Source organism: Danio rerio, chromosome 2, assembly GCF_052040795.2.
Source record: "Danio rerio strain M-AB ecotype USA chromosome 2, GRCz13ab, whole genome shotgun sequence".
In the NCBI taxonomy this organism is placed as follows: domain Eukaryota; kingdom Metazoa; phylum Chordata; class Actinopteri; order Cypriniformes; family Danionidae; genus Danio; species Danio rerio.
In genome coordinates this window covers 52,215,620-52,229,056 of record NC_141022.1, presented here as the reverse complement: position 1 = coordinate 52,229,056, position 13,437 = coordinate 52,215,620, and the positions used below count along the sequence as shown (strand labels likewise).

At 41.1% G+C, this 13,437-nt stretch overlaps 2 protein-coding genes and 1 long non-coding RNA gene across 17 annotated transcripts in view; 2 read left to right on the top strand and 1 right to left on the bottom strand.

The window, feature by feature from the left end:
- Positions 1-13,437, top strand: part of si:dkeyp-94g1.1 — a 204,767-nt gene that overhangs the window by 27,908 nt on the left and 163,422 nt on the right. The gene's annotated exons all lie outside the window — the stretch shown is intronic.
- LOC141378925 (CD48 antigen) lies at positions 3,742-7,723 on the bottom strand. Its single transcript, XM_087241604.1, has 3 exons — positions 7,620-7,723; positions 4,798-5,106; positions 3,742-4,058 (listed from the first exon to the last, which is right to left on the bottom strand). The coding sequence occupies exons 1-3, from the start codon at positions 7,663-7,665 to the stop codon at positions 3,775-3,777; spliced, it is 639 nt and encodes a 212-aa protein (XP_087097730.1). The 5' UTR covers positions 7,666-7,723; the 3' UTR covers positions 3,742-3,774.
- On the top strand, positions 9,222-13,211 carry LOC148679740 (uncharacterized). Its single transcript, XR_015941942.1, has 4 exons — positions 9,222-10,037; positions 10,595-10,780; positions 10,944-11,184; positions 11,298-13,211. It is a non-coding gene; the product is annotated as an uncharacterized LOC148679740 (long non-coding RNA).

The window sequence follows — 13,437 nt, the reverse complement described above, 5'->3', positions numbered from 1 at the left end:
CGCGCGCACGTCTATCATTAAGGGCGCACTCCCGCACAGTCAGCAGCTCACGTCACGTGTGATTTCCCGACCGTGAATACAGCATTATATGAAGACAGAAATGACATTTTTAGATGAATTATACCTTATAAATACATTATGTGACTCTTTTAACATCATTTGGAGGTATCCATGTCGCTGAGGAATATATGTGAAAAAATGAAAAGACTCGTGCAGCCGCCTTTTCTTCTCTCCTGAACTTGAAAATATAATTGACAGAATTGTAGAAATGCTGGATTAAGATCGTCTCGGGAGTCGAATCGAGATGGCAATCTTTTTTCGATTAATTGTGCAGCTCTACTAGTAGGGCTGCTCTATTTTGGGTAAAAATCATAATCACGTTTATTTTGGTCATAATTGTAATCACGATTATTCAAAACGATTATCAGTTTTTGTCAAATTATTAGAGATTTTTTTTTTTTAAATAGATATTTCCCAAATGATGCTTAACAGAGCAAGGGATTTTAACAGTATTTCCTCTATTTTTTTTTCTTCTAGAAAAAGGCTGATTTGTTTTATTTTATTTTAGCCAGAATAAAAGCAGGTTTAAATATTTTGAAACCCATTATAAGGTCAATATTATTAGCCCCTTAAGCAATTATGTTTGATAAAAAAAAAAAACAGACGGCAGCAAGGATTATGGGCGCTGTCACTTTAAGAATAGTGCAGCTCTGATATGGTTTCTCTTTCACGTGTCTTTTGATTCCCAACTTGTTTGTTTATTACACAATTGAGGGTTAATATGAATAATTACTAAACACCGTGCTCTGACACAAATGTGCATGTACTTGACCATTAAAGCGCTCGCATTAAGATGCCGTTAGATGTGTGTGCTGCTCTGCTCGTGCTCTTTCGCGCTATTAAAAATATGAATGATTCAAATGTACATCAATGAGGCGCATCCCGTGCTGCAAACGTTACAGTACAGCACATGCTTTTAGCAATTTTCACGTGGAACTGAGCTTTGCAGAGCGACAAACATGTACAACTGGAAAGGGAGTGGTAAATGATGGAATAATCGTTTATCTCGATAAATGTTTTTTCATAATCGTTAGAAGCCAAAATCGAAATCGAAACCGGATGTTCGATTAATTGCACAGCCCTAGTTGCTATAGTTACATACACACTCAGAAATGTACCTCCATTTTGGGAACTAAAAGCTGAGGTTAACCACTTAGTTACTCTTTATCCAGGTATGTCACATAACCTGCTTTCTGGAATACCCCCCAGGTCTAAGCTGGGATTGAACCTTGATTCTTTGTATGGTCTAACAAGGAGGCTAAAGACCATGGCTTATAGCGTCTGTCGCTAGAGCACCTTTTAAGGTCACGGAAGTAAGGTGTACCTGCACTTTGCTAGTTGGCCTCCGTTACACTCACCCCCCTAAACCTCACTCCCATCCCGAACAAGCTCCCACATGTAACCCATCGGTCCCACAGGTTCACCTGCATATCACTAGCTGGCCTCCGTTACAGGCATATTAATCAAAGCAATGAGCACAAATTCTAGGAGTCCAAATATATATATAGTTATGGATGTGTCCTTTGCTGTAAAAATTTTAAACATAAATTCACAGAAAGGTATATGTTAACATTATATTGAGACATCTGTTTAACAAAACAACTACAGAGTTTAAGGGATCAGAAAAACATAAACCTGTAAACATTTTTTAGACTTTAAATGAGGAAAGTAAACATGCAACATTGTGACAAAAAAAAGTCTGCGAGTTTACAGTTTACTTTGTAGAAATTCTGTGAAATAAACTACAACCCAAAAGAAACATTGCTTATCAAAAGGATAAGAGTCAGCTGTCTAGAAGAAACATGATTGATTTTATTTTATTATTTTTGCAGTTATGAGGAAAGTTTCATTATGGATGTGACATCTCTCCGTTTTGGATCTGAAAGATGTGAAATTGGCATTTGTGTGACTTTGATGAATCAAATATAATAGATTGTAAACACTGACAGAGCCTTTTTTGAGTATTTTAAAGTGCTATAAAATACTTGCTTACGCAAAAAATGTAGAGTCTCTGTTTTGGCAATTTTATTAAAGACTAATGTCAGTTTGCACATGCTCCAAATTGCCGCTCTTCAAAGGACACAGAATGTTTAGTGTGAGCTGTTGTTCAGCAGTGGAAGCAGACCACAGTTGGGTTACAGATTGTACATGCGTCAGAGATTTTGGGTGAGACCTGGATATTGCAAACATAAAGGACAACAGTTATACTGCTAGGAAAAAGACCAGAGGACATGAATTGATTGATTTGATGTCAGTGGAGTAGAGCCTTTACTATGCGAAACCATTTATTTATTTATTTTTTTAGATATGCATTGCCTCGACTGGAATGAAGGCGAGAGTGGGCAGGTACAACTCTACCCATCCTGATTCTTGTTGTATTTTTAAATGCAAATGTCAGCAATGGAGCGGATTGTGTTTGCGTTCTTTATTGCAGATGAAGTGGGAATTTACTTTTTTTTTTTTTTATTAGGTAAAGATTATAACAATGTGAACAGCGCTCATTCACACAAACTTAAACTGTACATCTACAATACAATAAGTGAAAATGACAACACATTCAATTAAAATTTTAGGTAAAAATGTATAACTTTGCTGAATATTTGTCAGCAAACAGTTAAATTCTGTGATATTAATGTGATTGGTGTTGCTGGCCGACAGTTTAAACCCAAAATGACCCACGTGTCAGATGAAGAAGAGCCAGAATCAGAAATTCAATCAAATTTGCAGTTTCATCATCTAAAGCCAGCTTCAAAACAGTTTGTATAGGCCACTCTACGTACAATCTCAAATCAACAAAATTATACTCTGAACAGCATCACTAACTGTGTATAGGTGATTTAACCTTATTGCTTAAAACACAGTGAGATGATTTTTAAATGGGTATACAAAGGTGGGGTCATATCTTCTACCAAGAAAGGATAGAGACAGGAGCCAAAGTTCAGGGAACCAGTAGGCTATTCTATTATAGAACACACACACGCACAGAGTTCAAGGTTTTTTATACTCAATGCTGTTTCTTGTGCTCCCACCTACCTTATCAAAACTTGTAGAATAAACATAGCAGATTAATACAGATACAGCTCCTCATAACAGAATCATTTAAAATAATTAGTTCTTTCACACAGCAATATTTACGTTCACTAACAGCAGTTTAAGTAGTGTCAAATGTGCAGTTCCATGTGAGAGGTCGTGAGAGGTCTCAGTAACCTCCTGAATGGGCCTAAAGATCCTGAGGAAAATCTAGGCCCTTAAACACTAATTTAGTATTATTAATAATTATAAAGAGAAAAGAATGGATATGTGTTACTCTATCCTGGAGTGAACATTCATTAGAAAATCATTCATTGATTATCAAGGCTATTTAAGGTGGAGCCTTTTATATTAGCTACAGACTCTACCTATCTGCTTATTATAAGATAATCATGGTTTCAATCTGTCTATTAAAAGTTTAAACATAAAATGCCTTTATTGCTAATTAGGAAAACATAATTTGCCTCTTCATTGTGCGTTGTTTTTTTTTTTTTTTTTTGCTGCCTTGAGTCAGAAACTGACCACCAAAAAAAAAGTTGACAAAGCCATAAACCAAAAAGGACGCTGAGATAATTTATAAGTATGCTGTATTTCTATTTAAGACCAAAAATATTTTTGCCTAGAATAAAAGTAAATCAACAGTCATTTCGGTTCAGTGTTTACTCACAGTAACAATCTTTTTATTCAGTCAGAGCGCATACAGAATGTGTCTAGTTTAACAGGGCAGAGTTCATGAACAACCTTAATATCAGTTTTCCAGCTCACTGGGTTGCTGTAGTTACACATGATGAACATGGTGTTGCAGTTGAGTCTTAAGATGTGGTCATCAGCTGATGTCACTTCCTCCTTAGAACAACCGCTGTTATAGATGGAGCTAATATTAATGTTATGTCCACTACATGTAAAGCGGCACAGTTCAGAACAGGAGCAGTTTGAGTTTACAGTCAGAACTGGAGCTTCCACTTCATCTGTAACGCATTTTAAAGATATTTAAGGAAACACTAGCATATTCAGAGATACGTAAAAAATGTAAGGCAAAGCATTAGCAGGGTTTCAGGCTACAGCTAAATGGTCATGTTTGCAAGCCTTTTATTCTCAATTCAATTAGTGCCATACTACGATTTTTCAACTCGATGATGTTGTATATCAAATACTTTACACAAAAATTCATGGGGTCAATATCACTATTATGGCCATTCAAGTTAGAAATACGCAGAGCCTTTTTTTCATTTTAATAAGATAACAATGTTAGAATGAAATATAGAGACTTTTTAAAATATTAGTTTATTTATTAATTATTATTAATTAACTAATTAAATTACAAATTTTTTAAATGGTCAAATTGACTTCCTTGTTTGTTGTATTAAAAAGAGTAAATTAGCATTTTCAGCAACACTACGTGATTGAGTTAATGCCTATTGGTGCACTTGTTCACTTTTAATCAGCTCAGAAGTTAAAAAGCAAATAAACATCTTGTTTATGCACTCAGAAAAAAATCTGAATCTGTATCAGAATTGGTTAATTTGAGAAATCAAGGTCAATGCTTCACTAATTTGCACTGTAAACTTTATTTTTTTTTCTAATTTGCACTTAAATTTTACAGTTCTATAAGGGTGGATGATTGAAGAAAAACACACATATATTTAACATGAAGAACTGAGAATAAATGAGTCTCATGATCTAAACGCCAAGCAAAATGACACTCACCTATAACAGACACTCTGTATACATCAACAATGTCTTTACTTGAGGCTCTGGTTATTGTTACTGTGTAGAGTCCACTGTCTGTCTTCTGCATGTTTTTTAGTGTCAGGGAGAAGCTTGATTCATTGAACTCTATTCTGTCCTGATAAGGAGGGAAAGATGTCTTCATTTTAGCGACATGAAAATAATTAAATACATTTTCAGTTTTATCATTTTTCCAGGTTATATATAACAACTCTGGTGGTTGTGTCTGTAAATCCAGTTGAACAGAAGCTCCTGTCTGCACAAATTTGGAGATCTCAGCACTGAAGCCTGAAGAGAGAGAATTATTATTATTATGATGATGATGATGATGATGATGATGATGATGATGTTTGCATTTGGTGAATTTACTGGACCGATCATCATGCACATTTTCAGACATTTGTCATGATTATACAGGGTTTGCTTATCATTTAGAAATACTATACACAGCAAAATAGCGTATTTAGCGTTTAATACAGATCTAATGCTCATCAACAGCTATTTGCCTTGTTTACTTGCTCAACTAAACAACGTGGAGCAAAGTTTTACCATGTTCATATACTGTGTACCCCATTTCCAACTGAATGTCCCACATTGATTATTATTGGCATAAATGCAATTGCTGAAATAATAATCATGGTTACTGTTACATATTTTCATGAAACTACTTAATACTTTGGTGGTAATAACAAAAACACTGTTTTTGTGTCTGTTTTTTAACCTTCGTGTGCTGTTAAAGATGTTTTCTGTCTTAATTTGGCCCAAACTTTCTTCATGCAAATGGAATGATTTTTGATAACTGATCTTTTGACATATTTTTGGGGAAAATGCTTAGAAAACTAGCTTAGAATTTTGTGTTTAGAATGTTTAGAAACGATAGTCTCCCCTTTCCCCAGACGGCCTGCACTCTCACTGCATTTTGCCTTACGAACCAGAGCATGCTTGCGTCATTGATGCGATTTCAGTTTAAGAGGAAGAGAAGTGCTCTCACTCAGCACAGTGGACATTGCTTCATTTATATTGTTTTTATTATTTTTAGTCGTTTGGGATACAGTTGACACATTCAAATATTTTGCCAAACAGATGCAGCATTTTTGATGCTCATAAATCATCATAAAAGTTCTTGTGCCTCATGAGATTTGCTGACGGTGTAGCTGACATGCAGTTAGGGGTTGTGTCTTTAATAAACTATGACAGTTTACAATCATTGAAAAGTAAGAATGATTCATAAATCCATATGAAACAGTCACACATCTGCATTTGCACTCACACTACAAGAGTACCACACCAAAGCCCAACTGAACCTCTCGCACACCTCTTCCAACCGGGCCAGGGCCCGATTCAGACTGCTCGCACTTATCAAACGAACCAGGAAACATGCCCGGGCTTGGTTCAGATAGTGTAGTGTGAGTACACCCTTAGACTAGTGAGCGTCCAGGCTCACTAGTCTAAGGGTGTACTCACACTACGCTCTTCTCTGCATGATACTCTAAGGCAGGGGTGTCCAAACTCGGTCCTGGAGGGCCGGTGTCCTGGAGAGTTTAGCTCCAATTCTAATCAAACAAACCTGAACAGCTTATCAAGAACTTACTAGATATACTAGAAACTTCTTGGCAGGTGTGTTAAAGCAAGTTGGAGATAAACCGTCCTGGACACCGGCCCTTCAGGACCGAGCTTAAATTGTAAACCATCTTAACGACCATCTTAAATTTATAAAAGAAATGATGAGCTTTTTTCAAACTAAGGCGGTTCTTACACTATATACAGTTCCCTCAAACCGGGTCAAAGCACACTTGTCCCCCCTCCCGTCTCCCCCAACGGCTCGCACTCAAATTACAATCAGGTCTGGTCATGCTTACGTCATCGATGCTGTGCTGTTCAGTAAGCGCTCTCGCTCAGCACAGTGGAGATTTCTCTAGTCATATCGTTTCAGTCGTTTGATATGCAGTGACATGCAGTCAAATATTTCCCCAAACAGTCCTTAGGGATGCAGTGACACGAAGTCAGATATTTTGCCGAAAAGATCCGCCTCTTTTGGCGCTCATAAACAATCATAAAGTCCTCGTACTGAAGGAATGAGGAGGTCTGCTGAAGGTGCGCAGCTGTCGTGCAGTGAGGGGTTTGCGTCTTTAATATTCTACAGCAGTTTGCATTCATTGAACAGTAAGATTGATTAATAAATCCATATGAAACAGCCCTTTAAAGTCACGTCTCGCTTACAGTTTCGGGCTTTGGCGCGTTTTGCACTCACACTACAAGCGTACCGCTCCAAAGCCCAAGTGAACCGCGCTCAGGCCCACCTCTTCCAACCGGGCCAGGACCGGCCAAGTGAACCCGATTCAGCGCACTCACACTTCTCAAACGATCCGGGAAACGGGTCTGGACACGGTTCGGATAGCATAGTGTGGGTATGCCCTTAGTTTTTAGGCTCTTTAATGGCTAGCAAAAATATTGACACACATTAGCAAATGAACAATCTTTCTTTAGTGTGTATATGTATTTTGATAATACGGCCAAAGAAATTTAAGTACAGGAGTAAAGAGCACAGTGTTTTTTTAAACTAATATCCAACTATCGATTATTATTATTTTTTTTAAATGATGTAAAAATAAAAATTTCAGTAAAGTACATTGTTCACGAATAATCATCAAACCTAAAACTACCTAAATCTGTATAAAATACATTTATTTTTGTGTAGACAAAATACCAGTACATGAACTTTGAGACAGTGTATATAAAACCAACATAGCATAATCATTTTAATGATTAATAATTGGTTACTTTGTGATCATTAGTCTTACCAGTTTTGAAGATCAGGAGAAAAAGTACAAAATGATTTATCGCCATTACTGCTGTTGAGAAACAGAGCTCAAAGAACGGCTGTTGCTGTCACTTCCTATTGTAGAAGCAAAAGCCACAATGAAAAAAAATAAGAGACCCATGTGAACAACACACACACACACAAAGAGCACACAGACCCATAAACCATGACTGGTTAGAGTGTGGTCACCAAACATCATCAGGAATAAAAGATGGTGCATTCAAAAACAACAGGTGTTGCAAAAATTATTTCAAATTTCAAGCAAATTTTAAACAATTTTTGCATCATGGTGTTAAATAATTTTGTTGTAAAATCATGTTTCAGTTTTGCCTTTGATACTGTCTAAGACCATGTCCTAAAAACACATAAGAAAACAAAATTCCTACAACGACTCATAAACAAGCTCTGCAATGCGAGTACAAGACCTCACACAATGCAAAGTCATGTCTGTGCAGTTTACTTTCTAGCTGAGATGTGCATATATCCGTGTCAGTCCTAGCTTAAACAGAGATAAAGCAGTGTGGCAAATATAAGCATATTGTCACACTTCTACTTCCTCTCTTATATCGATTGCTAGACCAGAAACACCTTGATGCAGATCTGTCAGCATATTAGTCATGACTTTTAGTTATTGAATGGTTTTGTTAAACTATCCATCATTATTTTTTTTTTGTTTTACAGTCCCACTAGTCTTAGTTTACAGCAAAATTTACCAATAGGAGATGATAATTGCACTTTTTTTGAAGTAGACACAGCTGCATGTAGCATTATTAGGATTATCTATTAATCAAGTGATTGATTCTTTAAATTACAGTCAATTATGGGTATTTGTAGAAATTGACATCCCTAGTGTATGTGTAATTTAATGTCACGTAGATTGTTTTGTAGAAATCTGTCTCAAAGTTTGCTCTGATTTGGGAACAGCTAAAGTTCACGAGCACCTTTTTTTTTAAAGTGTCTAAACTGTCTTTGGGGGAACTGTCCTGCTGACGTTTGCTCCAACTTGCCCAAACATACATCGTTTGGAAACAGTGACTATGAAAAGAAATAGTTTCACGAGTTCACACTTGCATTCGTTTAAGTATAAAGCATATTTGGCGTGCTGTCCGGGGGGAGGGCTCTGAGCTCGAGGAGACACCCCAACTCGAGTTATTCCCCTTATAAGGAAACAAAGAGGAGTTGGGATTCGAGCGAAGTATCTAGCCCGGCCGCAGAACGCTCCCCCCGGGAATGTAATGCAAGAGGTGAGGTGACGGGGTGGTGGAGGGATGCTAAAGTCATGAGATGCTGCAGGTAAGACAGCTTTGATATATATAGGCGTTGCTCAGAAACTGATTTGATGATGGGATAATTGTCAATGACGTATTCGATACTGAAACTTTTGCGCATGCTCCTCCCGAAATTTGTTTACAAACATCACTTCACGAGTTCACACTTGCATTCGTTTAAGTATAAAGCATATTTGGCGTGCTGTCCGGGGGGAGGGCTCTAAGCTTGAGGAGACACCCCAACTCGAGTTATTTCCCTTATAAGGAAACAAGGAGGAGTTGGGATTCGAGTGAAGTATCTAGCCCGGCCGCAGAATGCTCCCCAAAAAAACGCTATTTGTTACAGGACAGCAGCCAGACAATGTGCAAGCCCCCCAAAATTTGCTGATCTTAAAAATTTGGAGGGGTGCTGTTGAGTTATAAGGTATGTGTTTCGGGAGGAAGCAGTTGCTGTGTTGATAGTGGTGCATGATGAATGTCTCTAGCAAGAGTGTCTGCTCCCACAGGAGACGGGCGTCTTCCATGGGAATGGTCAATGCATTAGCAATGGTGTGTGTTAAAGTATGCATCCCCGTAATAGCTGTCACTGTGCTGACAGTGGTGTATGATGAGGTATGAGTCTCTCATAGGAGTGGTCCCTGTGCTTGCAGTGGTGCATAATAAGGTGTACATCTCCCGTAGGAGCAGTCACTGCGCTTGCAGTGGTGCATAATAAGGTGTACGTCACCTGTAGGAGCAGTCACTGCACTTGCAGTGGTGCATAGTTATGAGGTGTACGTCACCCGTAGGAGTGGTCACTGCGCTTGCAGTGGTGCATAGTTATGAGGTGTACGTCTCCCGTAGGAGCAGTCACTGCACTTGCAGTGGTGCATAATAAGGTGTACGTCTCCCGTAGGAGCAGTCACTGCACTTGCAGTGGTGCATAGTTATGAGGTGTACGTCTCCCGTAGGAGCGGTCACTGTACTAACAGTGGTGCATAATAGTAAGGTGTGTGTCTTCTGTATGAGGTATGAGTGGTCACTGCCCTAGAGGCAATGCGTAATAAGGTGTACTTCTCCCGTAGGAGCAGTCACTGCGCTTACAGTGGTGCATAATTATAAGATGTGCGTCTCCCGTAGGAGCAGTCACTGTACTAACAGTGGTGCATGATAATAAGGTGTGTGTCTCCTGTATGGGGTATGAGTGGTCGCTGCCCTAGCGGCAGTGTGTAATAAGGTGTACGTCTCCCGTAGGAGCAGTCACTGCGCTTGCAGTGGTGCATAATTATAAGGTGTGCGTCTCCCGTAGGAGCAGTCACTGCACTTGCAGTGGTGCATAATTATAAGGTGTGCGTCTCCCATAAGAGCGGTCACTGCACTTGCGGTGATACATAATTATAAGGTGTACGTCTCCCGTAGGAGCGGTCACTGTACTAACAGTGGTGCATAATAATGAGGTGTGTGTCTCCTGTATGAGGTATGAGTGGTCACTGCCCTAGTGGCAGTGTGTAATAAGGTGTACGTCTCCCGTAGGAGCGGTCACTGTACTAACAGTGGTGCATAATAATAGGGTGTGTGTCTCCTGTATGATGTATGAGTGGTCGCTGCCCTAGCGGCAGTGTGTAATAGGGTGTGCATTTCCCGTAGGACCAGTCACTGTGCTTGCAGTGGTGCATAATTATAAGGTGTACGTCTCCCGTAGGAGCAGTCACTGCACTTGCAGTGGTGCATAGTTATGAGGTGTACGTCTCCCGTAGGAGCGGTCACTGTACTAACAGTGGTGCATAATAGTAAGGTGTGTGTCTTCTGTATGAGGTATGAGTGGTCACTGCCCTAGAGGCAATGCGTAATAAGGTGTACGTCTCCCGTAGGAGCAGTCACTGCGCTTACAGTGGTGCATAATTATAAGATGTGCGTCTCCCGTAGGAGCAGTCACTGCACTTGGAGTGGTGCATAATTATGAGGTGTACGTCTCCCGTAGGAGCAGTCACTGCACTTGCAGTGGTGCATAATTATGAGGTGTGCGTCTCCCGTAGGAGCAGTCACTGCACTTGCAGTGGTGCATAATTATAAGGTGTGCGTCTCCCGTAGGAGCGGTCACTGCACTTGCGGTGATGCATAATTATAAGGTGTACGTCTCCCGTAGGAGCGGTCACTGTACTAACAGTGGTGCATAATAATGAGGTGTGTGTCTCCTGTATGAGGTATGAGTGGTCACTGCCCTAGTGGCAGTGTGTAATAAGGTGTGCGTCTCCCGTAGGAGCAGTCACTGCACTTGCAGTGGTGCATAATTATGAGGTGTACATCTCCCGTAGGAGCGGTCACTGTACTAACAGTGGTGCATAATAATAGGGTGTGTGTCTCCTGTATGATGTATGAGTGGTCGCTGCCCTAGCGGCAGTGTGTAATAGGGTGTGCATTTCCCGTAGGACCAGTAACTGTGCTTGCAGTGGTGCATAATTATAAGGTGTACGTCTCCCGTAGGAGCGGTCACTGCATTAGCGGTGGTGCATAATAAGATATGCGTCTCCCGTAGGAGTGGTCACTGCACTAGCAGTAGTGTGTAATCAAGTGTGTGTCTCCCGTAGGAGCGGTCACTGCACTTGCAGTGGTGCATAATAAGGTGTACGTCTCCAGTGGGAGCGGTCACTACACTTGTAGTGGTGCATAATAATAAGGTGGGCTTCCCCCGTGGGAGCGGTCACTGGACTAGCAGTGATGCTTGATGAGGTGTACGTCTCTAGTGGGAGCTGTCACTGCACTTGCGGTGGCACATAATAGTAAGGTGTGCTTCTCCCATAGGAGCAGTCACTGTGCTTGCAGTTTTTTCTTAATAATAGGGTGTGTGTCTCCTGTATGAGAAATTACTGCCCTAGCAGCAGTGTGTAATCAGGTGTGCATCTCTTGTAGGAGCGGTCACTGCACTTGCAGTGGTGCGTAATATTAATGTGTGCGTTCCCCGTAGGAGCGGTCACTGCGCTAGCAGTGGTGCATGATAAAAAGGTGTGTGTCTCCTGTAGGAGAGGTCATTGCACTAGCAGTAGTATGTAATAAGGTGTGCATCTCCCGTAGAATCGGTCACTGCGCTTGCAGTAGTGCATAATGATAAGGAGTGTGACTACGGTGGGAGCGGTAACTACGCTTGCAATAGTACAAAATGATAAGGTGTGCGACTCCTGTAGGGGCAGTCACTGCGCTTGCAATAATACAAAATAAGGTGTGAGACTCCTGTAGGAGCGGTAGCTGCGCTTGCAGTGGTGCATGATAAATAAGGTGTGCTTCTCCCATAGAAGCAGTCACTGCGCTTGCAGTGGTGCATGATAAATAAGGTGTGCGTCTCCAGTGAGAGCGGTCACTGCCCTAGCAGTGGTGCATAATAATGATGTGTACGTCTACCGTAGGAGCGGTCACTGCGCTTGCAGTGGAGCGTAATAAGGCGTGTGTCTAGAGTGGAAGCAGCCACTGTGCTTGAAGTAGTGAGAGCGGTCCCCAGTGAGAGCGGTCGCTGTGCAGCAGCAACCTTATAATAGAACTCCTTAAAGGGGATAATGACCAGGGTTAGGAAAGGTTTAGGGGTTGAAATGGTAAAAAGGGGGCAACGATAGCGCATTTCCACTGACTTTTCGGTTTAATTTCTGTGGAAAACTTAATTGATATGATTAAAGGAACTTAAGGTAGTGCTAGGAGCATTGAGTAGTACCCGAAGTTTTGAATGGAGTTCCATGGTTTATATTGAGTGCAATTGCGACTTGAATCGCTGTGAAAATAGATGGGGTAAGCTAGTCATGGGATTCTAGATGATTTCTGAGCTGAAGTTGCTTATTAGCTTGGTGTTATTATTACTTCATAATTACTTATCAAATTTATTTAATTAAGCAATTTATTTTATAGACGCGTGTTGTCTATGTAAACGTTAATAACGTACTTAAGTTTATACGTGTTAAGTACCTAGACGATGAATCTAAGGAATATAGTCTATACGTGGCCCAGGATCACAGGTGGGAGGAAAAGAGAAGAGGGGCTGCCGGCGTTAGTGACGTCAGCGGAGGCAGCCTCACGCTGGCACTTACGTCGGGGCCTGACAGAAAATTAGGGACTAGAGCCGTTTGCGGAGGCGTGCTCACGCTACTGATGACCCTAGAATCACAGGTGGGAGGAAAAGAGAAAAGGGGCTGCCGGCGTAAGTGACGTCAGCGGAGGCAGCCTCACGCTGGCACTTACGTCGGGGCCCGACAGAAAGTTGGGGATTAGAGCCGTTTGCGGAGGCGTGCTCACGCTACTGATGACCCTAGAATCACAGGTGGGAGGAAAAGAGAAGAGCGGCTGCTGGCGCAAGTGACGTCAGCGGAGGCAGCCTCGCGCTGCCACTTACGTCGGGGCCTGACAGAAAGTTGGGGACTAGGGCCGTTTGCAGTGTTGGGGACTAGGGCCGTTTGCGGAGGCATGCTCGCGCTACTGATGACCCTAGGATCACGGGTGAAAGGAAAAGAGAAGAGAGCTACCAGCGCTAGTGACATCAGCGGAGGCGACCTCACGCTGGAACTTGCGTCG

Bases quoted from the DNA above. Each gene is read 5' to 3' on its own strand.
- LOC141378925 (XM_087241604.1), bottom strand. From the start codon at position 7,665: ATGGCGATAAATCATTTTGTACTTTTTCTCCTGATCTTCAAAACTG. The intron at 5,107-7,619 runs GTAAGACTAATG...CTCTCTCTTCAG, and splicing joins TCTCCTGATCTTCAAAACTG to GCTTCAGTGCTGAGATCTCC. The intron at 4,059-4,797 runs GTGAGTGTCATT...AATGCGTTACAG, and splicing joins ATACAGAGTGTCTGTTATAG to ATGAAGTGGAAGCTCCAGTT.